We start from the raw sequence: 25666 nt of genomic DNA, 5'->3' as shown, positions 1-25666 counted from the left end.
TTGGCAAGTACATGCACTGCAGAAACTACAGCCACCAGCAGATCAACCAGAAATCAAATATATAGAACGCTACTGTAGGCTTCAAGAAGCTATTTGTATTCTCCTATGGCTATTTTCTAGCCAAGTATCAAAGGAAGCACACTACTATGCCAGATGAGATGACACTGAGTTATTGCCTAATAGAAATCCAACCCCTACTGAATTTTGCCACTTCAGCCTTTGCTATGGATATGTGTGCCACTAAGAGCTAAACACAACGGTAGCAAGTCCCCCTGCTAATTCCTCACAAAATGGTAAAAGATGCAAATTAAAATAAAAAAAGTAGAACGTTATTGTAGCCCTAAGAAGGGCTGTTGGGTTCTTTGAGAATCACTCCTGCCTAACAGTAAGCTAATAGAACACCCTAACGCTTTCCCTGACCAGCAGCAGCTCTCTCCCTAGCGGCATCCAGAGACAGAATGATCCGAGCAGCGCGGCCAGCGGCTAGTCTATCCCAGGGTCACCTGATCTGGCCAGCCAACCACTGCTATCGACGTGTAAGGGTACCACGTCATGCTGGGTGGAGTGCAGAGTCTCCTGGCTTGTGATTGGCTCTGTTTCTGGCCGCCAAAAAGCAAAACGGCGGGAGCTGCCATTTTCTCGAGCGGGCAAAGTATTCGTCCGAGCAACGAGCAGTTTCGAGTACCCTAATGCTCGACCGAGCATCAAGCTCGGACGAGCATGTTCGCTCATCTCTAGAAATAAAGTTTTATAAACTACTGAAATCATGCAGACTGCTAACAAAGGAATTTTGTAAAATCAGCATTGCAGAAGCTATTGGAACCTGTCACCAACTAAAAATTACATTCCTGGTGCCAGGTTTGCTTTAAGGGCACTTCTCACATTCTCCTTAACATTAGGAGTTACAGTTCTCAGAACTTATCCCTTATAATGTAGATAGGGGTTGAGTGTTTACTATTGCACAGTCCCAATAACCCCCTCTCCTCTCCTCCTTACCCATAACCATGCACTTTTTTTTTTAACTATTCTTCATTCACCCAGATAACCATGGTTGTTTTCACGTTTAAGGCCTGAAACTTGCATCTTTGGAAGATGTGTGAGTTCTTAACATCGTCTCAACTAGATTTTCCATTGATTTCTGAAGAAACCACAGACCTGCCCCCCTCCTTCAGGACCCTAATCTGGGACTTTTGAGGGGGCATGATTTTGACCAACAGGTAGTTTACCCACAAGAAAAGGTCAGCCTTGACCTCTCAATGACTGATCCTATGGATGCTTGACATTAAGCATATTAATTGGAAAGCCATCCGTGGAGTTAATTGGACAGGACCAGTCTGCTATGCCTCTCCTGGCAGAAATTCCCTTTCAGCTGTTTCCTTAGTCAGAAGGAATTTGTCATTATAGAAGGAATAAGTTCATGTTTTAGGGTGAGTTCAGATGCAGTAGAAACACTCCTGCTGCAAATCCATAGCAAATTCTTCCAGTTACACATATCGGTGGCTTTAGTCCTTAACTGCAATGGGTGAAATTTAGGAGAAGCCATGGGGCTTATTTAATAACGGTAATTTTCGTCGGTTTTCTTGACTTTTTTGGGATCGCGCTGGGGATTGTGTAGCACGTAATCGTTTTGTGTCGCAATCGCGCCGGCTTTCACGCGGCACAAATCGGCACAAAAAAATCTAACTTTGAACTTTCCATTACTAGCAGGAAGTACAGATTTTATTATCAAGTCCCCAACAGCTTTTTAGAAAAATCTTTATAAACTGTGCTAAGACACTCACCCTGTTTCTTGGCCGGTCCATTAAAAAGGTTATCCAGTCACAGAAGTTAGCCCCTATGCACATGGGGTTCTCAGTGATGGGATGCCAATAAATCCTAATAATGGGGGTCCTTTGTATCCCAGATGAAAAGGGGGCTCTACTGCTCTATTGATGGTGCTGATGAAGATAACTGTGTGCCATACTTGCCCATATCCGTAAGTTCCATAGATGTTGAATGAAGCATCAGCGCACGTGAAACCGTTCTTTCAATTCTCTGGAGGTACAATGGATACCCATTCTCACGTTCCATGGGGTCCCATCACTGAGACCATAATGAACCCCTGTAAAGAGCAGTGGGAAGTGTCTTAGACTATTACAGCACCATGTAGTCAACTTTAGCTCATGAAGCTAGTAGCCATTCACTCCATGGCTAAATGAAGATGCCACAAGGTACGTGGGTTGTAGCGGAAGGTTTGTCGGCATTGAGCACAGAGGCCACAAGAAGTCGCTGTGATGCAATACATTTGAAAACATCAGGGCATCTGCAAATGAACTTATTATATGTCCATGTGCTATCCCTTGATGCAACAGATAACACGCAGACAAGTCCTTTTTTATGTGTCGTGGTTTCCACAGCCCCATGTGTGAGCCAACAGTCTGGGCCATAATTTTGTCCAAATTTGTGGCTCAGGAAGTCTTTTCTACTGTCATCTCCACTTGAGGTCAAGATATAAGGTCACCATTCCCATATCATGGCTGCATGATTGGATTTGTTCTTCATGGCAGGCGGGACACCCCACTCCTTCTGAAATTCTAACTGTTCTGCCAGCTATGTACTGGCCAAAAAATAATAAAACAGCTCCTCCTGCAGCCAGCAATAGTTCTTTAATGTGTGTCTCAGTATGGACATACAAAAATGAAGAAATTACAAGTTTAGGCTGAAGAAATCCTGACCTTGTCTGAATGATTACTTTGGACAGGTATTATTTTAATGTTGTAAAGTGCACATCACCATGCGCCTCATCTCATCACGCACAATACTCTTCACCGATAATAGATGTGGCAGCTCTGACATAACATATTCTGATGGCCTGTTCCCTGCTGCAGCAATGTGTAATCTGTACATAAGCACAAACCACGCCGACATCCAGGCGGTGCACTGGGTAGCGCTCAGTGCTGTGGTATTATTTATCAGAAATAGCTGATGACACGGGGGGCTCATCTTTGGCAGGTCAACTACCCTATATCCTGCTCGCCAGCCATTGGGGTCATTGCATCCAATCAACTACTATAGAAAATAAAAATAGCAAGAGAACTACTAAACAGAGGTGCCTTATATATCTGAATATACAGGCAGTCCCCGGGATACGTGCAAGATGGGGTTTTTAGGTATTTACTGAAGTTGAATTTGTATGTAAGTCAGAACTGGTATATTTTATAGTTGTTACTCCAGACAAAATTTTGACAATTGGATATTCAAAATTCTGTGTTGACATGTGACCAAGTATTATCAATAAAGCTTTAATACAGACACTTTAAAACAGAGCATTGCAGCCTGGGACTAAAGTAAAGCACCCAGAGAGCCAGAGGGGTCCGTCTGTAACTAGGGGTCAACTGTAAGTCGGGGACCGCCTGTATCTTTCAATAAAAGTCAAAGTATAGACATGGACTGACACACGCTTTTTCCTATATGTTATACATTATGCTATTGAAGGTTGTCCTCCTTACAAAAGTATAATCATGGATGTAACTTGAGCTTTGAGAGATTGTGGCCACTACCTGGGCCTTTGGGGACTCATAAGTTTTGGTCCCACTTCAACCTTACTTGAGGAACTAAATTGTGCTGCAGGGAACCACCTCTGGAGTAGTCTCAGTTTAGTGTCAGCTGACCAAGATTGGTCATTGGACACTGGTGCCTGGCCATAAGTAGACAGCAATTGATATAGTTAGGAACCTGATAAAAATTAGGCAGAGGATAGGGCAGGGGGCAACATCATCATAAACAGTAAAATGATAGAATACAGAAAACAAGCAAATGATTAAACTAAAGAAACATCTTAGTTGGAACTAGAAACTTTATTGCTCAGGCACCTTCCATTGCTCAGGCACCTCCTTCTGGATTGGCTTACTGGATTGCACAGCGGGCATGCTGTCCTAGCAGTCCGACTAGAGGAGAAGGCTGGTGGCCTGCAAGTTCTGGCGTATGCCAGGGCAAGTGCCAAATGGGAATCCCACTGGTAGTCAGCACATGACTCATTAGGCCTACTTAAAAATAAAAATTACTTAAAGGGGTATTCCGGGAATGTGAATGTCTGGCAAAAAAACCGCATGATGATATAAATAAATGAATACAATGTCATTAGTCACAAAACGGAGCTTAGTTTGATTTTATGATTTACAAAATTTATGGCCTCTCTAACGTAGGTGGAGTTATCTCCAAGATGGCCGCCACTGGAAACTACAAGTTCCATGATCCTTTAGTTCTCAGTAACTCCTCCTCCCTCTTATGCTCTGCTCCCAGTGATAATGTAACAGGTTTTCTTGCTCTGTTACCATAGTAATGATGTATAACTGTCATCACCACAACAGTGGCCATACTGGATGCACTGCAACCGACCAACTACAGCCAAACATAGTGGTGATCACATGACCTACCCAGGCAGGTGCGGGACATGTGATGTGGACATGTGACCAGCGGCCATCTTCTGTCCTGTGTCATCTCTGCAACGGACCGTGAGGAGGAAATTAACGGACTGATTAAAGGGCCAGTAGCATTTTAATTCTTCATTACAGTCTATGTCACCAGCATTTTCTGCCAAGGGGAGCAAAATTTTAAATAACAACTAATTACACATTAGCTTATATTTTGAGTACCCATTTGTATATGAATTATGCTTATTCCTGGAATGCCCCTTTAAAAGTATTCATTGTTTTCCATAACTATGTTTAAGCCAAGATAAGAATCTATTCAAACAAATCTTTACAAAATAAAACTGAGTTATACAGAAATTCAGTTGTGGAATAAAGGGTGGTTTATTGGGTGGGGTAATAAAACTCAGATATGTCCCTCATGAAGTGTAAAGTTTCTTCATTGTTAAATAAATTTACAATAAACTAACAGACAATAAAGCGTCTGATACTTTTTATTTTCTCTAAAACCCCGGCATTAATTTTATCTCATCTGAGTCGTGGCTGGTTAACAACGCAGTCGTTTTCTTACAGATTGATGTTTTTGTTTTGCAGCAAAGGCTGTAAAATTCTTCTGTAAAATTAGACAGAAGATAAATACCTTTCTTGTGGAAAATGTAAAAAATAGTTAATATGGGATATTATTTCTCTTTCTCTCTCTCTAAAGATCCATTGGAAGAAGATTTTAGTTACAGTATCTAGTTTTAGCCAATAAAAAGATTTCCTCTGTAGATTTAATAATTCTATAAACAAAAAGCCTAAGTCTAAGTCTTGCCTTATCCACAAATTATATGGAAGGTAGTCAGACCAATAACCAAGGCTTGAGACAGAATTGTAGTTAAAAAGGAATCTCCTCCGATCGGAAGAGACAACAATATTGTAACAAGCAATTGGTTGTGAACCCACTGTGCTATCCAACTGGTCAGACTTTGGCCCACACACTAAGGGTGCAATGCCTGGACCTCTCTGGTATTCACCCTTTTACCAATGTATAGGGGTCTGGAGAGATTGATACCTCTTGTGGTGGTCCCAGTATTTATAACAGCTGGCCCAGCGGGCACAGGGACACTGATACATGGTACCAAGGGGTACATGGCAGAGCGAGTAGTCAAAGTCACACTGGAGTCGAGGCATCCATGCTACAATCAAAGTCAGGAACAGGCAGAAGCTCCTGACAGGCAGCTCAGGATCAGGAAACAAGCTGGGGTTGGATATCAGGGATCATAGAACAGGAAAGGAGTCAGAGAACAAGCTGAGGTTACACAAGTGAAGGCAAGCAAAATCAGATACCATACAGAAGGACAAGCAGGCTAGGAACCTTTGCTCAGGTGTGGAGAACAGGTCATGTTGGGCTATATGGCTGGGCTGGATGTGCACGCTGATAGTCTGGGACAGCCTTTAAGAAGGAGAGAGAGGTGCCTTCCACACCCTTCAGAAGCTGAAGCATGGCCGGACACAGCGGCTGAGGTTATGCAACCAGAGGCGGAACCCGTCACCAAATTACAATTACATTGTTTAATTGCTTTTGCTCCTCATCAGTATAGAGCGGGGTAAACTGTACCACCAAGAGTTATATCAAAGGCCTCTCACCTAGTCAACAGGTGCTCATCAAGTTGCTGATCAGGGGTGAGATCCTACCTCTCCATATGGATGAAATTCTGGTTGGCTGAAGCCCGAGTCTAGGCTGTTTAATGTGTGGTGCATTGCATTCCAATGTATCTGTTGCCATTTTCCATCTGGAGCTCGGATCTCCTCAATGAGAAGCAATATCCCAAAAACAAATATTATATAGATATTGAAGGGTAGAATTTATATGGTACGTTCTGTGGGTCCATTCTTCTACTACAGTTGCCTGGTGGCTACTAGGCCCAGTGGCCAGTAATTTGGGCAGGTCATACCCTCTAAACCTTTCATGGTAATGTTCCTTAGCAATGAGATTTCTAAGTTCACTCAGTGTCCCTGAACCTTTGGCAGGAGCAACATTTTTTATATTACTTTCCTGCCATGTTTTCTGTTTCCCTGTCTGTCCGTTTGGTGCTATGCACTGGTGTCTCTGGAGCCGTCTCGGTCACCTTGAGACCAAGAGGTTGTGATCTAGTGGTTTCCCTGCAACAAAGAGTAGATCTTAAAAGGAGACTTTCCCCAAGTCAAGTCAGTTTAGAAAAACAGAGAAGAGGGATTTACCATGGCTTGTTAGCCAATTTCCAGACGGACAAGCCACAAAAAAGTTATTAGGGCACAACTTTTTTCAGCAATCACCCTCAAGTGTGCAGAGGAGGACCAGGTACACAGGTTATAGCACAATTCTAGGCCAGGCAGGTACTCGTGTAGAATTAAATCAGGCACACAATATACTGGCGGGGGACTATCACAGCCGGTGCTCAATGCTCCCAGTCATGATAAATTCCCCCCAGAATTTTCTTTCAGTATCCACCATGATACAACCGCTTCTGCCTTACATGGCTTGAAGAGTAGCGATCTCTGGTGGAATTCTACAGATATGATAATATATATGCTAGGTGGAAAAATCCCATAAATCTCGTAAAACTTCTCTAACCATTTTTTACCTGAACCTGCAAAATAATAAGATTGTTCAATAATTTAGAAGAGAATCTCTTTATGAACAGACCATTTTAAAGCAGACAGTAGTTACTATTGGGTTACTAAAATAATCATAAATGCTAAATAATTGATCAGTCTTTGGCTTTTTACATGTTTGTTAGTTTAAGAACGCCATTAGCTTTTTAGGAAATTTTACTATTCAAAGGTTTTTTTTCACCATCATAACATGCTGCTAAAATTAAAAAGCAATTATCCTATTGAAACAAACAATTAGCTTATGATTTAATTGTATTAGATTGTGACTGCAGAGTAAAAGCACATTAATTACCTCCAGTTTTATAATTAAATGTCAAATTTGGGTTTCTGGTGACTCTGCCCATGTCCCCTCATGCCTGTGGTAATTCATGGCTGACTGTCATGTCTGTCATGACTGCATGAAATTGGAAGAGTCAGGGGCTACTCTGCTCTGGAATGCACTGGACACGTAGTTTATGAGTCCAATGTTTTAAGGAGCAGAGTGTTCCTTAAATATATACTATTGTTTGTACAGGAGAGTTCACCTGTATTGTATGCACTCAATATACTTTTATATCTGCAAAGACTTTGTATGTTCTCTCTGTGTTTGCGTGAGTTTCCTCCGGTTGCCTCCCACACTCCAAAACAGTAGGTTGATTAGATTGTGATCCCCATTGGGGACAAGGACTGATCTGGCAAGTTCTGTGTAGCACTGCATAATCTGTGTGCACTATATAAATAAAGGAATTATTATTATATTTAACATATTTTTTAAGAACTAGAAGAATTTTCGTCAGCACTGGGCATACCTGGGCAAGTGCCAATAAGGAATCGATGGGGATGTGGAGGCTGTACCTAATAAATCCATAGGGGGTGAGAGAGGCTTGTATAAAATAACAATGAGGGGGCTTGTTGGTATGATAAACTAGGGAATATTTTAGAGAACAGAAGACTGTTTTAGTTTCTGAATTGTTAATGCCACCACGTAAGTTCATTGCAAAGGGGCCCACTGAGGCTCTGTCACCCAGGGGCCTCCTGAAACCTACGTGAAACCTGGCCGAACCTGCTTAAAAAAAAAAATCCAGCGCAAATGTCATCCATTTTACTGATTTAGTCTGTGGTCTCTTCGAGGGATTACTTCTTCTATGTTAATAAGGTTTATGAGTCAGACCCTTCAACTCATCATTAGGAAAGCTATATGGCTTAGGTTTCGATGGATCTATTATGGCTTTCCAAAGCATGCTCCCTTGTAAACGCTCTCCAATAGTTATGCACAGTTATAGGTCTTGATTTATATTGGCTAAAACTGTAATTTGATGGGATCCCTTAAATTTATAAGGTGGGAATAAAAACTTTAGGAAAAAAGTAAAACATATTATGTAACAATAAAAAAAATGGATTGACCTCCGTTGACCATCGCTCTTTAGACCTTCATTGCGCTTAGTAAGGAGTATGACCACCTTTTGTCCACAGTGCAGTTTTACTATCTGAAATGATAATGGATGTTGATCCTGATTTAGTGGATTACAGTGCGGCTATTTTAGTGCTATGTCTGTAGGAAATCAGTCCTGACAACGTTGCTGATGGAAGATAGACTCAGTATCAGTGACCCTGGCACTTATACAATGCCTTGGCTGAAGCTGTCCAAAGATTTATGTCAATTGCTTATACTAACCCAAACATGTGCATAAAACCAACACAACTTAAGATCCTGATTCATTCCTGATACAAGATAGGATAGTGATAATAGAATGTACAGATGTCATAAACCATTAGATAAGTTAAAGGAAATCTACCATCAAAATCACATACTTACCAACTTTTGTTGAGTTAAAAAAAGGGAGAAAAAATGTTTTTGTTCTAAGCCCTTCCCCTTTATTCTACCCCCACACAGTATAATCCCCCCCTTAGTGTCTACCATATGCCCCTCACATTGTGGCACAGTTCCCAATCATAATGTGCCCCCAGGTCCATCTCACATTGTGTCCTTCAGCTTCCCCTCACATTGTGTCCCCCAGGTACCCCTCATATTGTGTCCCCAAGCTTCATCTTATATTGTGGTCCATCTCCTCCTCCCCCCACATTGTGGCCCGCTCCCCCGGATATGGTAGCCACCTGTAAGCAATGCACATAACATAAGGATTTTTTTTCATAAACTGTTAAAAACAAATACAGGTTAGAAGAAGCAAATGCATCACATTTTAAAAAGGTAAATTATCCAAAATTGAGGGCGCCACTTAAAGATATAGACTGGGGTCACATGATGATACTAATGTTAAATGGGAGACATTCCTATCTATTATGTATGTTTATGCTTCTAAATTTATTCCTGTAAATAACAAGTATATATGGGGTAGATTATTCCCTGCACGGCTTACAGCTACAGTTGAAAGGACAATACATGATAAAAAAATATAAATCTGACGGGTCACCTGAAGCCTTAAATAATTACGAAACGCTTACTAAGATCTGTAGGATAGAAATAAAATCTTCTAAAATACAAAATGAAAGACGAGTGGCCAAATAAAGCAAAACAAATCCCAAGAAATTCAGAGGTCAAAGGAGGTCGGACCCCTATATACTGAAAATGGGGCTTTGGTGACCAACAGAAGGGGGAGATGATTTTTTAGTTCCATGTTCCCTAAGCACTTGTCCCCTCCCACTGCCTTCTACAATCTCACACAATAGGATGGGGGAAGTTCCTCTGCACAGTGTAACAACCTGTAAAGCTACAGCACAGGGGGCTCTTGTAATATCCCTTTTGGTTCATAACCATAATTTAAAAAGTTAGATTTTGAAGGAAGGAGACCATGGATAACAAATGTAGGAATATTACTACAGTCATGTTGCCTGGATCTATGATTACATTTCCCTGGTTCATCATGATGACAATTTCAGTTAAGCTTACAGGCCTGTAATTGCCTGGCGAAGATCTAGAGTCTTTTTAAGATATTGGCACCACACTTGCCTTGTGCCAATCACTTGGCACTGTACCATGGCGTGTAACCCATCTGCTCCAGGAGCCTTGTACACATATATTTTATTGAGCTTAGATTGGATCAAGTCTAGCATATTACAGGATGCATCACCCGCACCAGATTGTCTTTCTTCTATTGTATAAATCGAGCTAAAAAATACATCTAGTATCTCCGCCTTCTTTTGTCACCAATAAGGAATCCCCCATTTTCAGTATATAGGCGTCCAAACTGCTCTGACCTCTGAATTTCTTGGGATTTGTTTTGCTATCTTTGGCCACTTGTATTTCATTTTGTACTTTAGAAGATCTTAATTTTTTCGTACAGATCTTAATAATTACAAAAGTCTTAATAAAGGCCTCAGGTGACCCGTCAGATTTATATTTTTTGAATGCCCCCTTTTTTATCATGTATTGCCCTTTTAACTGTAGCTGTAAACCATTCAGGGCGTATTCTACCCTGTATATAGTTGTTATGTACAGGAATACATTTAGAAGCTTAACTTCAATTGTGGGTCGAAATATTGGAAGGATTACTAAAATAATGTATACAGGAGTATGTGACATGCAAGTGTTATACAACTGGGGACATATAATCCTCATTCAACATATGTCCTTGGATGGAGTAAATCTAGGAGAGTACATTGTTGAGAAGGCCCTGGATGACTAGAAGATCACAGATTAAATAACAGCTTACAATGTCAATCAGCTGCCTCGAAAGCCAGCAGGATCTTGTCATGTATCAAAAGTGGTCTGGACCTCCGGGATTGGGATGTAATATTACCACTGTACAAGGCATTGGTTCGGCCTCACCCGAAATATGCCATTCAGTTCTGGTCGCCAATCCAAAAAAGGAAGCTGGAGAGGGTACAATGAAAAGTCACAAAAATGCTAAGCATGGAGGATCTCATTTATGAGGAGATATTAAATGAAATTTAAAAAAAAGATTTATTTAGTCTAGAAAAGAGACGACTAAGAGGTGACATGATTAATTTATATAAATTTAGGTTATATGAATGGTCCATACAAAAAATATGGTGGAAAGTTGTTTCAGTCAAAAGACAAGGGGGCGCTGTCTCCGGCTGGAGAAAACAAGGTTTAATCACCTGAGGTAACAGGGCTTCTTTACTGTAAGAACTGTCAATCCGTGGAATAGCCGAGCTCAGGAGCTGCTCACAGCAGGGAAGGCAGAAAGCTTCAAGAAGAGCCTAGATGCCTTTTTACATCAAAATAACATTGATGGTTATAGAATATAGAATAATTTCCTTTACATCCCTTCCATTGCTGCTTATCAGAACTGGCCATAGATAGGAAGGAATTACTCCTTAGCCTGAATCCCCAGTGCACCATCCATGGCTGGTCTGCAAAGGCAGTTTTCAAAAGAAGAATGAATCCCTTCCTGTCCAACTTTTATGGCCTCTCATCTAGCTAAACCAGTTACCTACACTGCACTGCCTAGATTGAATGACTACAAAACAGCGATGTCTACAAATGGGAGCTTATTTCTTTTGAACTACTTATTTGGTTAGCTATTATCCACATCCAATACTCAGAGATCGTTGTAGAGGGTCTTATTTGCGTTAGCACTGGATGCATAATTTTCTTTTTCCCACCCATGACAACATATTTGCATATTCCATACCCATAATCCCCAGGGTGCATGAATAACAATCCTTCATTTTCACTCTCCTATAACTAAAAGGGGCTTAAAACAATCATCCAGATGGATCCCCCATTTAATAACTAGCCTAGTATGACAATATTTCCTCTCCTGTACCTCAATCTTGACCACTAGATACATTCAGGAGGACAGGACACAGCTTAAAACATATTTCTATCTCGTGTTCTGCAAATTAAGAAAAAATAGCAATGAAAAGCCAGCTGACAGCCGCAGCTGCTCCTCTCCTGGCAAGATGGCATGTGCTAATGCTGCGTGCTGCTCGGAACAATCAGAGGACACGCTTAACACATTTGGTGAGCAGTGATATAGCTACGAAGAAATGGTCACTCATCTCTATGTAATTGTGACCTCGAATACAAAGTCAAGGTCAGGGCAAGGATGTCCTTATCGGAAAGCTGCTGCCATGTATATTTCTTAAAAACACAATGGGGCACTAAGGTCCTTGCGCCATTTTTCTGTCTGAATTTGCAGGTTCTTTCAAGGACAAACTGCTTGCACAGGTATATAACAAGGGTCACTAGTCATCAGGCAACACAAATTAGGGGGCGTTCCGCTGCACAGCCGGACCGTGCACCAGATTTAACACACAAAGTCCGACATAAATGTGTTGCACGCCCCATGTTAAAGGTGCACCAAAAAAATTGCAGGGGCGCCAGATTTTTGAAGAATGTGCACCAGAAACCCTGAATCTGGCACCCCCTGCACTATACACAGGAAAACTGCATTTAGTACAGTTCGCACTGCTGTCATTAAATGTGACAGAGTGGGCCACATTTCTCAAAAGAAGTGCAGTCTGTACTAGGTGCAGTTTGCCTGTGGAGTGTGCAGGGGGCGCCGGATTAATAAAAAAATGGCATACGGTCTTCATTAATCTGGTGCCCACTGCTCCGGAAGTCTGCACCAAAATAGTGCTGAAAGCCTCAAAGTTCAGCTTATATTCGAGTTAAAAAGAAAAAAATCAGTACTCACCTTTACGACACCCCTGCAGGTCCTTGGAATGGCAACGCAGGTCCATGCGCTTTAGCCACACGCACACTATGACGTCAGCCACCGCTGACATCATAGTGTGTGTCACCAGCTCACACAGACCTGCAGGAGCACAGGAAAAAAGGAATGGAGCTACAAGGGGGAGGGGGGCGTTATACTGGGGTAGGGGCCTCATAACATCCTGCAAAAATGAGAGGACACATTAAAAAAAATTCCAACATAAAACAGTTATTTTGGTAAATGTTAGTTACTTTGGTGTTATGACTGTGTGTCGGAAAAGTTCGAAAATTTTGAATTTTGAAAAACTTTTTCATAAGTTTTGCCAAATATACATTTTTTTCATAAATAAATGCAAAACATAACACCCACATTTTCCAACTAATACAAAGTGCAACGTGTCCCGAGAAACCAGTCTCATATCCCTGGATAATTTAAAGCATCCCAAAGTTATAACCAATTTGTCAGATTTTAAAAAGTGGGCCGTGTCAGGAAGGTGCAAAATGGCAAAGACATTAAGAGGCTAATATATATATATGAGGTAAAGAGGAAATATATTAAGTAATATATACATTTGAAATCTCTTTAGTGCAGTCTGGTTGTAAGAGATCCAATTCCCTACTTGTACATTTTAGCACCCATTAGGACTAAGTGAGAGCTGTGAGTAAGGTGACATAAAAACCTTATTAATTGCCTTTACTTTTCCCTGAATAAACACATCCCATACTCTGTGGAGGTCTGCTGGTTTATTATCGCTCATATAAGAATATTTCTATATCTAGTCCCTCACTTTTTCGCTTAACAGTGATGGGACCTGTGACCTGCTTGGTTCCCGGTCTAATTCTCGCTGTGATTGATTCCATACAGATGGACCTGTGACAGTGGGAATGAGTTTGGACATTGCCAGCATTGATACAATATCGGAAATTAATATGGTAAGACGTTGACTATAATTCTTGAAATAGAGTTGAATTTGGAGATTATACTCATGTGATTTCACACAAGTGCACAGCTCCTTAATCTCTGGTCATGTGATGTTACACAGAGTAAGCAAAACTGGGCGGCACGGTGGCTGAGTGAGTAGCACTTCTGCCTTGCAGCACTGGGGTCCTGGGTTCGAATCCCACTCAGGTCAACATCTGCAAAGAGTTTGTATGTTCTCTCCGTGTTTGCGTGGGTTTCCTCCCACACTCCAAAACATACAGGTAGGTTGATTAGATTGTGAGCCCCATGGGGGCAGGGACCAATTTGCCATGCTTTGTGCAGCGCTGCGTAATCTGTGTGCGCTATATAAATTAAGAATTATTATTAAAACTGTGTGTTATGACGCTACTTGTGTGACATCACATGACTAGAAACCGGTGTTTATCCACAAGAAGTGAATAAAGTTTGAATGAAGTTTCCTATAGAAGAAGGGGAAGGAGAGATCTAGAAAACCAGGAGGAAATAATACAGAAAGTATATAGTAAAATTGTATAACTTTTTATTACACAAACAATACAAATTATTTGCTGACAGTGGATAACGCCTTTAAGGTTGGGTTTGGCTGAGCTTGCATCTGTCCTCTGTAGAAAGAGAAAAATATATTTCCTAGGTTGATCTCCTCAAGAAAAAATAATTCAGGAGTTTAAAATTTGGTAAAAGTTTTGAGGTCCCACACCGTGGTCTGTCTTGGCAATCTGATGGGTTGGATCATCATTCATCTTATTGCTACTTGAATTTGGGGCACCTTTGTCCTTTTTTCACCTGTAATTTGTAACTATAAATGTATGGCCCAAATTTTGTATAATTTTCTTTACATTTTCTAGGACTATACCGCTACCATATTCCTGAGACAGCGCTGGACTGATGAGCGACTCTGTTTTGAAGGCAACAAGAGCTTAAGTTTAGATGGTCGTCTGGTGGAATTGTTGTGGGTCCCGGACACATTCATTGTGGACTCAAAAAAATCATTTCTTCATGACATCACTGTAGAAAACCGTCTGATACGAATTTATCCAAATGGAACAGTTCTTTATGCTTTAAGGTATAGATAAAGCTCATTAGGTATTAAGGCAATGGGTCTCATTTACTAAGTGCCCACGGAGGGCATTTCCGTAGATTTCCGTTTTGCGCCGCATTTAACAGGGGATTTTGACGCACACAATTGGATTTTGTCGCATCGGCTCCGGCTTGCACGCAACACAAAACGGGGGCGGGCCGTCGGACAACCCGATGGATTCGGACTATGCACGGGATTTAATGTTTCAAATTGTGTCGCAAGACACGCACCGGGAAGAAGAGGGTGAACTCTGGCGGACCTTGGCGGGGAAATGACGGATGCAGGAACTCGGGCGCACGAGCTACGTGAATCGCGCTGGACTTCATCCTCGTTGGACCGTCCGATTTGGGGATTGCGACAGGACCAGGTAAGTAAATTTGCCCCAATGTGTCTAACTAGGTTTATTAGGAATAGTAAGATGGTAGACCTGGAAGCTATTGTAAGGGATCAGCCACACGTTCCGTTTTTAAGATGCAGTTTTTCAAACCAAAAGCAGTTGTGGACCATAATGGGTCAGGACTTAAGAAGTTTTGCTCCTCCCCTATTTTCACTCCACTCCTGGTTTTGGCATCAAAAACTGCATCTGAAAAACTGAACGTGTGGACGCACCCTTAGTTAGGTCCCCGTGGCTCCTCTTCTTTCTTTGGTCTTCTGTAACAGACGGCAGAGACGCGACCTGCCGACGCATACTATGATATCATCAGCGGCCACATCAAAATATGCTGTTACAGAAGACCAAACAAAGAAGAGGAGCCAGGGGACCGGAGCATCACGGAGAAGACAGAAGAGACGCCGCGCCAAACATCGGGACCACCCTAAGGTGAGTACATAAGTTTATATTTTTTAAGTGCTGGGCTGGCTATACTGTGGGCTGTATACTACAGGGGGCTGGCTGTATACTACAGGGGGCTGGCTGGCTGTATACTACAGGGGGCTGGCTGGCTGTATACTACTGGGGGCTGGCAGGCTGTATATTACAGGGGGCTGGCAGGCTGTATATTGCAGGGGGCTGGCAGGCTGTATACTGCAGGGGGCTGGCAGGCTATATACTACTGGGGGCTGGCAGGCTCTATACTACAGGGGGCTGACAGGCTGTATACTGCAGGAGGCTGGCAGGCTGTATACTGCAGGGGGCTGGCGGGCTATATACTACTGGGGGATGGCTGTATACTAAAGGGGGCTGGCCTAAATACTACAAGGGGATGGTTATACACTAAAAGGTGGCTGGCTGGCTATATACTAAACGGGACTGGCCTATATATTACAGGGGGATGGATATATACTAAAGGGGGCTAGCTGGCTATATACTAAAGGGGGTTGGCTGGCTATATACTAATGGGGGCTGGCTGTATACTACTTGGAGCTGGCTGGCTATATACTACTGGGGGCTTGCTGGCTATATACTTGGGGGGCTGTGACCAATGCATTTCCCACCCTCGGCTTATAATAGGTTTTCCCAGTTTTTGGTGGTAAAATTAGGGGCCTCGGCTTATACTCGCGTCGGCTTAAACTCGATTATATACCAGCTAAATATCATGAGAAAAAATTAAGTTGTCCAAATTGGACAAATCTTAATAGTTTACTCAAACCTGTTAGGTTTAAAGTGTAATTCCTCCATTGTAGATTTACATACCTTGTTATTGCAATTGATTATTATTGACCTATTTTATATATATGGCATTTGTGCTATCTTTTTATCCAACAATTTATTGGGACTTTTGCTTTCCTGCAGGATAACGACGACGGTTGCGTGCAGTATGGACCTAACAAAGTATCCTATGGATAAGCAAACCTGCACACTGCAACTGGAGAGCTGTAAGAGACATTCTATGAGTTATTGTATCCTTGCAAATTCTAGGATTTAATATGTACAGATAAGTCTTTCCTTACTTTTAAGCTCAATACCCCCCTGATATGTGTTACAAAACATGAGAAAACTTTCACTAAAATGTAATGATATAGTGGTGTAGCTAGTGGTTTTGTGGTGGTTATATAGTGGTTACAGTGAAGGTTTCAACACCAATCTTTTAAGGGTTTAGAAGGTGAATTGTGATATTTGAGAAACACAAGTCCTTAAAGTTTAGCGGTAAGACTTCTGTCAGTCCTGAAGTCCTACAGGAGTAAAGTAAGCATAGGACACACCTGGACAGACTCTAAATGTACAGAGTGGGCTTACAAGAAGTCCTCATTGCCCTGATACAGATTCTGTTTTGGAACCCAAGAATTTTTGCAAGAACAAACATATCCCCTATTCTAACAGTGTCCAAGCAAATTCTAGGATTTAATATGTACAGATAAGTCTTTACTTTTGACCTCAACATCCCTTGAAATGTGTCAAATAAGAGAAAACTTTCACTAACATGTAATGGTTACATGGTGTATGTAGTGGTTAAGGTGAATGTTGCAACACCAATCTTTTAAGGGTTTAGAAGAGAATTGTGATATTGCAATGGATTTGAGAAACACAATTCCATCAAGTTAATTTGAAGGGGTTGTAGTAGGTTTTACATTTAACTTCTTAATGTTGGACTCTTCACATTGTGACCGTTGGAGCATGGGTCAACTGAATGGTTCTTCACCAGTAGGACTTCTGTTAGTCAATCCAAAAGTCCTTAACAGACCTGGGTCAGTCAAGCATCATACATTTATACTTTACTTTGTGGAAAGGAGATAAAACTCGATCCAACCCCTATATGGACAGACATATCTACAGATATTAGAAGTAGTTGGGTCCCAATGCAATGTGTAATTGTGTCCCAGCCTCTGCAATCTGCAGAACTCCTGTACTTTATAAAAGTATTTTCTTCTATTATTGGAGCATTAAGATTGTATGAAATAAGATTTTTACTGAGCTTGTAAATTGTATATATGTGACATGTCCATTATCTCTACAGGGGGATATAACATTAATGATGTCATGTTCTACTGGACGAGAGGAAACGACTCAGTGCGGGGTCTTAATACCCTTCGCTTGGCGCAGTATACAGTAGAGGATCACTACACATCAGTGTCTGAAGCCGTATATGAAACTGGTAGGAGCAGCCGTTCAAGTCACAATCATCAAACCATCTTACATCTAACATCCTTCAAATGAGGAAAACTGTACCATCCCAAGGTGGCATGAATCTAAAGTATTTGCCGCCTGAGGCAAGCTATATGGTTTTATTAAATTAGGTTCTCCATGTTGTGTCTCCTACCCGTGCTGATATTGGGTGTGAAGAGACACTATTGTTTAGGCGTTAGGTCCTGCTTTATAGCAAGTGATTGCGCCCCCTTCTTGCTGAAGATGGTGTCACCTGAGGCAAGAGGCTCAACTCACCTCATGGATGGTGCCACCCCTAATCCTACAGCATAGCATCCTACGGATGCATTTTGGAGAAAACATAAAGATGTGTACTGTTTAATTTAACTTGATTTACTTGCTAATTTTGGAATATGAAAAAGTGTTGATCATATTGTTCAACATTAATTTAAGAGGTGTTCCTACAGAATGTGCCATAATGTTTGATTTTGTTTTTCTGTGGGGTACCTTGGTTGTTCATCATGTCTCTGCTGTCTATATCAAATGTCATTAGATTGATTTTCTTTTACAATTTGTCATGTGGTATGACATCACTGTATGTGACATCCCCGTCATGTGACATCACTGTCTGTTATTCTTATACTGTGACATCACTGTGCGTATTATTTCTGTACTAATACATCAATGCGTGTATTATCCATGTACTGTGACAGCATTATATGTATCACCATGTACGGTGACCTTTCTATGTGTATTGTGTGCCATGGAATTCCTTTTACAATTTGGGAGGACATTATATACAATAATAATGGAAATCTAACAGATCCATTAAAGCATCTTTTGGTTTCAATGGGAGTTTGATGTTTTCCGTAATGTGTTTGTAATTATTTTGTTTTGGTGAAAACTTAAAATGTTAGAAAAAAATGGTAAAAAAAATGAATAAAATGAAATAGGACCTTCAGATAAGAAAAATATTTGTCTTGGAGGATTAGGGGGGTTATATACCAATTTCCAGGACAATTAAAGCAACATCAGTTCTGACCAATTCAATTCAGATCCAAATCCAATCTTATTAAAAAAAATCTACAAATCAAATCTTTAATGATTTGCCTCATTGTCACGGGTGACCCTGCGATCCATGTCTCGGATTGCGGGGGCACCCGTGTCCCAAGGTGCTGCGCAGCCCCCGGTTTGATCTTGTGTCACGTGTGTCCCCGCGATCCATGTCGCGGATCTTGGGTGAACATGTGCTCCGCTGCATGTGCTGCCATGCTCCCCTCGCCTGTACTCACCTCTCCTGGCTCCGCTCGGGTCCCGGAGTGTAGTCTGCGCGCCTCCTTCCTTCCAGGCCGCGCCCGACTCTCCAGGAATTTAAAGGGCCAGCATCCTCCTTATTGGCACTGGCATTTCCGGGTTCCTATATAGCCTGGCGACTCCCAGCATCTCCTGCCGTATCTTCAGGTCATTCTACTGAAGAGAAAGCCTCCCTGATTGTTTCCAGATGCCTCCGAGTTTCCAGAGCATTTCCAGATGCCTCCGTGTATCTGTGATGTTCCCGTGTTCCTCTCGTGTTCCCGTGTTCATGTGGCGTTCCCGTGTTCATGTGGCGTTCTTGTGGCGTTCCCGTAATCCTGTGGTGGTCTGGTTATCCTCTGGCGGTCCGTTATCCTGTGGTCTTGCGAGGCCCTGCCAGCCGTCTTTCTGAGGTCCTGCCAGCCGTCTTTCTAAGGTCCTTCCAGCCGTCTTTCCGAGGTCCTTCCAGCCGTCTTTCCGAGGTCCTGCCTTTCCCGTGGTCCTGCCTTTCCCGTGGTCCTGCCTGCCCTGTGTCCCTAACTTGGCTGCCACCGCGGGACTAGTCGCACCCATGGAGCGACCTGGTGGCTCCTCGCCACAGCAAGACCATCCCGCTTTGCGGCGGGCTCTGGAGAAGACCAGGAGTCCACTTGGACTCCTCTCCCGGGATGCGGCTAGCATCTTTACCCCCCACGGAGGTCCAGGGAGTCCACTGACTTTAGTCCCATAGACTGTGACACTCTTTCTAGCATTGAAATGTCACATAGCTGCTGTAATGTGTAGACTAGACGCAGGGACGAAACCTAAAACTCCAGCCTCCCAAAAGCTCTGCCTGCTTGCCTTTGCGTATCCTAGGCAATACAAGACAATCACAAAACCACAAAGACAGTACCTCACTGTGTAAATGTGGACACATAACAAGACAGACAAACAAATAACACAAAGGGGAGGTCGACAATCCGGGTCACAGCTGAGATAGCATGTAAAGCACAGAATCATATACACAGGAGAATATTCATGAACGTAAGCCAAGCAAGAAAACCAGACCAGAAAGCTAGCAAGACAATATTTTAACCGGCAATGCGGGATAGCACATACAGAGTTTTTATTAGAGTATGACTCCATGTAAGAGGTGAAGAGCTCTGAAGGTGTGAGACTGTTAACCCTTGTGGGTTCAGAGTAAGGATTGCAGAAAACCAGCAGCGCAGCCAATAGAGAACTGAAAAGCACCAGATGAATTCAGCATCTTCTCACCTTGACAGTATGAACTGTAGGAGACCCAGACACATATGTAACCATTGCTTTAACTCATGTTACTGTAGTGAAGTGTTAACGCACAAACTGTGGAGCTCTGTAGATTTCACTCGCATTGGGTTAAATTATATGATGACTTATATAACCCGCATCTGCTTTACTTCTGTTGCCTGCAGCATACTAGGCGGCTTCAGATGCACTCGGAGGAAATAATACTTTTTAACTGGTCTGTCTTGCAGCGTATTAAGACAGGTTCAATAGGCAAGTTTATTTTAGTGCATCAGAAATAAGACTTTACAGTTCCCTCCATCTGTGGCCACTGAGCAACTAGACAGTGAAGAGGAAGGGAGGGGATTGTTCATTTAATGGTGATTAAAATCAGGAGAGCAAGTAATTAAATAAACCGGCTGACAACATGCAGAGAGGAAGCCTGTCCCTGCCGCCCTTGTGCTTCCATTCCATTATATAACAGGCTGCACTTCGTACATAAAGGGAGACAACATAAAATGGCCATACAGTAAAGGAAATGAAAAAGGATGTAAATTTGGGCTTTCGCCAAAGGTGTAAACATGGAGTAAAAAAAAAATCTAGGAGCGCATATGAGTGCTTGCAAATTTTACGCTATTCAACTGAAACACATATGCGATTGGTCCGATCTGTTCCGGTTGACTTGCATTTCTAAACACAAGTCAACCAGAGGTGTGAATGCAGCCAAAAAGTATCCACATTATAGGCATTAAAGGGAACCTGTCCTCAGATTCTATCCTATTAAACTAGCAGCCCCCTCAGGTAGGGTATGAAATCTTTTTTAGAATTACCTATTTTATGTGAAATCTCTCCCGTTTACCTATAAAAAAAATCTCCTCCAAAATCACATGAAAATTAGATTAGAAGATGTTTTAAGAGTAGGAGTTTGAGGTTGCAGGGGGAGTGTCAGATTAGATGCCCAAATCTCTGGATGTACAGTACCTAGAAACATGCAGGTGTCATATTAAAGATAAGACTCTCATCTTTCAAATGGCATCAGGCTTGTGGTTCTAGAGGCAGTTACACATAGTTGGAACAAGCATGGTGCGATATGAAAGATGAGATTCGTATCTTTAATTTGACACCATATTCTTAGGTAATACACAGCGGTGGATTAAGACCACCATGGGCTTTGGACTGTATGAATATTATAGCCCCTACAAGTCTGGGATACACTTGATGCATATGGGAATAGAATCAGCTTCTTAGAATTAGTAGTATCGGTGCACTTCAACGTACAGTTCTGGTTTCCTTCCTCTTCACTTTGTACACATCAGACTTCAGGGACTATTCAACTAGTGCTACTCCAGGAGTTCTCTGATGACTCTGCAATAGTCGGCCTCAATACAGGTGAGGAGGACAGGGAGTACAAAGAATTGATCTCGGAATTTGTGGACTGGTACCAGCAAAACCACCTTAGGATTAATGCTAGTAAGACCAAGGAGATGGTGGTGGACTTCTGTAGGCACAGTTCTCCTTCTCAACCAGTGTTTATCCATTGACAATGTGGCAGTGGAGTCCTATAAGTACTTGGGTTGCTTCCTCAACAATAAATTGGGCAGAGAACATAAACGCACTTCACAGAAAGGGTCAGAGCAGACTACACCTGCTGAAGAGGCTGAGGGCATTCGGAATGCAGGGGGTTCTTCTTAAGACCTTTTTCAATTCTGTAGTGGCACATCAAGAAGCCAGGACTTCTTCATGTATCCCATGGCACCAGAGGGACAGGGACTTTGTCATACTCCAATGCAGAAGCGCCGCCATGATAAATGTCCCCCAAAGGATATTGGTCTCATATCATATCAAGAAATGATGAAACACATAGATAGAAAGTCTGAAAAAACAGTTAACTTTTTATGTCAGTAGGATATTCATTCATGTCTGATCATCTTTTATTACATCAAATTCCTCATAGTCAAGTTTTTTTTATTGAAATAGTAGACACTAACGCACAATCATCTATATTTTTGCAGGACGATACCCAAAGTTGATTTTCCATTTTGATTTAAAAAGAAATATTTTATACTTCATTCTGGAGACTTATGTACCATCTATCCTTCTGGTTGTACTCTCCTGGGTGTCCTTTTGGATCAGTCAGTCTTCAGTCCCAGCAAGAATTTGTATAGGTAAGAGAATATTGTAGTCATACTCAAGACCATAGCAAGGTAAAGTACTGAGGGCGCCATTTTAATTTCCAAGATATTGGGGCACATTTACTTACCCATCCCGTCGCGATCCCTGAGGTGCGTTGTCTGACGAGGATTCGGAGCTGCCGCGGTTCACTAAGATTGTGCGCCCGATATCCTGCATGTGTCGCTCCCCCACTCAGGTCCGCTGGAGTTCACCATCTTCTTCCCGGTGCATGTAAGTGCTTGGCTTGCAACACAATTTTGAATGTTATATCCCACACGTTGTCCAAATCCGTCGGATCGTCCGTCGGCCCGCTTGGAAGACTCTGCACATAAAGTGGCGTGGTAGTGTGGGTTCCTAGTTTGCGCCATATTTATTACTGCACTACGCTACAATTCTGTTGTAACCGTATGAAGAAAAGTGCTCTATATTGAACCCCCCACTCTTGAGTTCAATCACAGGGTGCACTAGGGAGCCCCACAATTTAGCCCTGCCCATCTAGGGGAGATGGTGTCTTTATGCCATATTTTACTCCCCTTGCATCCAGCACCCGATTCTGTAAGGGAAACCGAATGCATCAGAGTTCCTGACACTACACTACACGCACAGCCCAAAGAACGCACAACCACACTATGTACCCCCCTACCACCCAGGTGCCTATGTAATGTTACTGCACAAAGCAACTTTACTCCCCAATACAGTCACAAACTTATTCCATAAACTTCCTCTCTGCCACCGCTCACAATTATGGCTTATGAGACGCCCACACCAGGACCCATACACCCAGATACACACTCCTCTAGGGACGTACAGACACAGACACACACAGGGTAACAAGGCTTAGCGATAATTCACCTCTCCAGTCTTATGGGAACGTATATAGCCCACAGATTTAATATGCAAAAAGGCAAAAGGCAGAGGTGATTTCCTCACAATATTTAGCTGGGGAGGGGGTGCATCATAACCCATAATTTTTACGTACACTGAGAGAAAAAAGGTGCAACTGTGTCACATCCTGAAAACAGACCAGATTTACTAAAAGTATGTGACACTATTAGATTATCTGGCGCAAACTGCACATTAGTGAGGCAAACTCTACAAAGGTAGTTTGCACCAGTTTTCATTTATCTGGACCAATACCTTTCCTTGACCCAGTTTTCTTTCAAGTCATAAAGTATCAGGGGCATAACTACAGCAGCCATAGCAGCAGCTGTGGGGCCCGCAGTGTCTGGGGACCCCAACATCTAGGATATTGGGTTTGTATTGGGAGTGAATATGCTGTATGTGTGTGTGGGGATGCACTGTAAACCCCTGAAGCACAAACTTTCCCCCTAAAGCCTCTTACGCACATGTTCTGTGCGTGCTTTAGCTGTTCCAAACTCGAATTGCACTCTGTCCCATTGTTTTCAATGGGCTTTTTCTTATTTGCATTTTTTTTCACACATGCGGATGCATTTTTCTTTGACGTGTGTCAAAATCGCAGCATGCTTTACTTTGGCATTTCATGCATGTTTATCATGCCCCATTCAAGTCTATGGATGAAAAACGCATTGCTTATGCAATGCAAGTGCAATGCATTTTTAAATGGATGGGTTGCTAGGTGATTTGAAAAAAAGGGCAGGAAGTGGCATGTGGGTACCAATTAAAGAATCATGTGATTTGAAACACTTGCATGGAAAATGCAGTAAAAAAACACAAACAATACATACGTGAAAAACTTAAAAAGGCTAATGACTCCTAGCAAAAACTGACCAAAAATGCAGCAAAAAACATCAGTTTTTCACACATTGGGGCACATTTACTAAGGGTCCGCACACCACATTTTCGTAGGGTTTCCTGACTATTTCCGACTTGCGCCACATTTAACTGGGGTTTTTAGCGCACCTGATCCGATTTTGGCGCAATTGCGCCGACTTGCATGCGACACAAATCGTGGGGTGTGACCGTCGGACAACCCGACTGATTCGGACTAAGTACCAGATTTGAAATTCAAATTGTGTCGCAAGAAATGCACTCACATACACCGGGAAGAAGAAGGTGAACTCCGGCGGACCTCAGCGGGGAAGCTACACATGCAGGATATCGGGGGCACCATCTTAGTGAATCGGGATCGCGACAGGACCGGGTAAGTAAATGTGCCCCATAGCCCTCTGACGTGATCTGCAACGCAAGTGTGAAAGAGGCCTCAAAAAGTGAAACTCCCGGGGAGCTGATGTGACCAATAAAGAATAGTCTACTACCCCTGCGTTGGCTCTCATTTCTGCTGGCTGGTGGCTGATTCAGAAGTGTCTGGGGTCAGGGGACCCACTTCAGCCATGCAGCAGCTTTGTTCTATTACAATGGACGCCTCTTGGCCCCACCATAGCTATCCTCTCAACCCTTAGCCTAGATGGCAGTGCCATGGGTGATCAATGCAACGCAAGAGCCGGAGCAGGGTGATTACACTTTTTTCACAGCCCCCCCGGCTGAATGTGACTTTCTTAGGGGATGATCAATGAGACAATCATTGGTCCAGTTTTGTTGCAGTTTCAATGATTTCTAGGTTACCTTATAGAAGTAAATGGTGAGAGCCATGGATGTGCAGCCGCCTCTCCGGTCACCTCACATACAATGTATATCATTGCCCAATTACATACAACGTTATCTGTTATTTCTATAATTTATTACATTGTTCTAACACAATAATAAATAAAGTTTTGCTAGTATGTATTTTGCAGGTGTCACAACAGTCCTAACCATGACCACACTCATGATGGGCGCCAGGACCTCGCTGCCCAACGCAAACTGCTTCATAAAGGCGATTGACGTCTACCTTGGCATTTGCTTCAGTTTTATATTTGGAGCTCTTCTGGAATATGCAATCGCACATTTCTGTACCCTTCATCGGCCAGACCATAAGAACTTTATAAAGGTACAGTATCCTATATACTAACTACTAGAGATATTACACATCTACTTTTGTGCTTCTTCTTACAATAATATGACTCTAAGACCTTGATCACACCACTATACTTTACATATGTGGCTTCCAACTTGCAGTGCGCCATGCTGGAGACCAGGGGTGTAACTACAACCATAGCGGCTGCTATGGAGCCTACAGTGCCAAGGGGCCCTGCATCCAACCTGACACACTAAATAATGGAGGATGTGAACCGTTATATACAAATTATGATGCACATTGTACAGCATAGTGTATATAACATCATCCACAGTACCTAGCATAAATCAGCAGCTC

General features: G+C 42.4%; 1 protein-coding gene across 1 annotated transcript in view; it reads left to right on the top strand.

The window, feature by feature from the left end:
* Nucleotides 1-25666, top strand: part of LOC140105516 (gamma-aminobutyric acid receptor subunit pi-like) — a 112625-nt gene that overhangs the window by 67114 nt on the left and 19845 nt on the right. The window contains exons 4-9 of the mRNA XM_072129461.1: nt 13532-13599; nt 14473-14690; nt 16438-16520; nt 17600-17737; nt 22275-22427; nt 25149-25342. Of these exons, the coding sequence (XP_071985562.1) occupies nt 13532-13599; nt 14473-14690; nt 16438-16520; nt 17600-17737; nt 22275-22427; nt 25149-25342 (854 nt within the window). The remainder of the gene's footprint in view (nt 1-13531; nt 13600-14472; nt 14691-16437; nt 16521-17599; nt 17738-22274; nt 22428-25148; nt 25343-25666) is intronic.

The sequence above is a fragment of the Engystomops pustulosus genome, chromosome 11 (genome assembly GCF_040894005.1).
Source record: "Engystomops pustulosus chromosome 11, aEngPut4.maternal, whole genome shotgun sequence".
Taxonomy (NCBI): Eukaryota; Metazoa; Chordata; class Amphibia; order Anura; family Leptodactylidae; genus Engystomops; species Engystomops pustulosus.
Note: the sequence above shows the minus strand (reverse complement) of the source record. Positions and strands in the feature narration are given on the sequence as shown.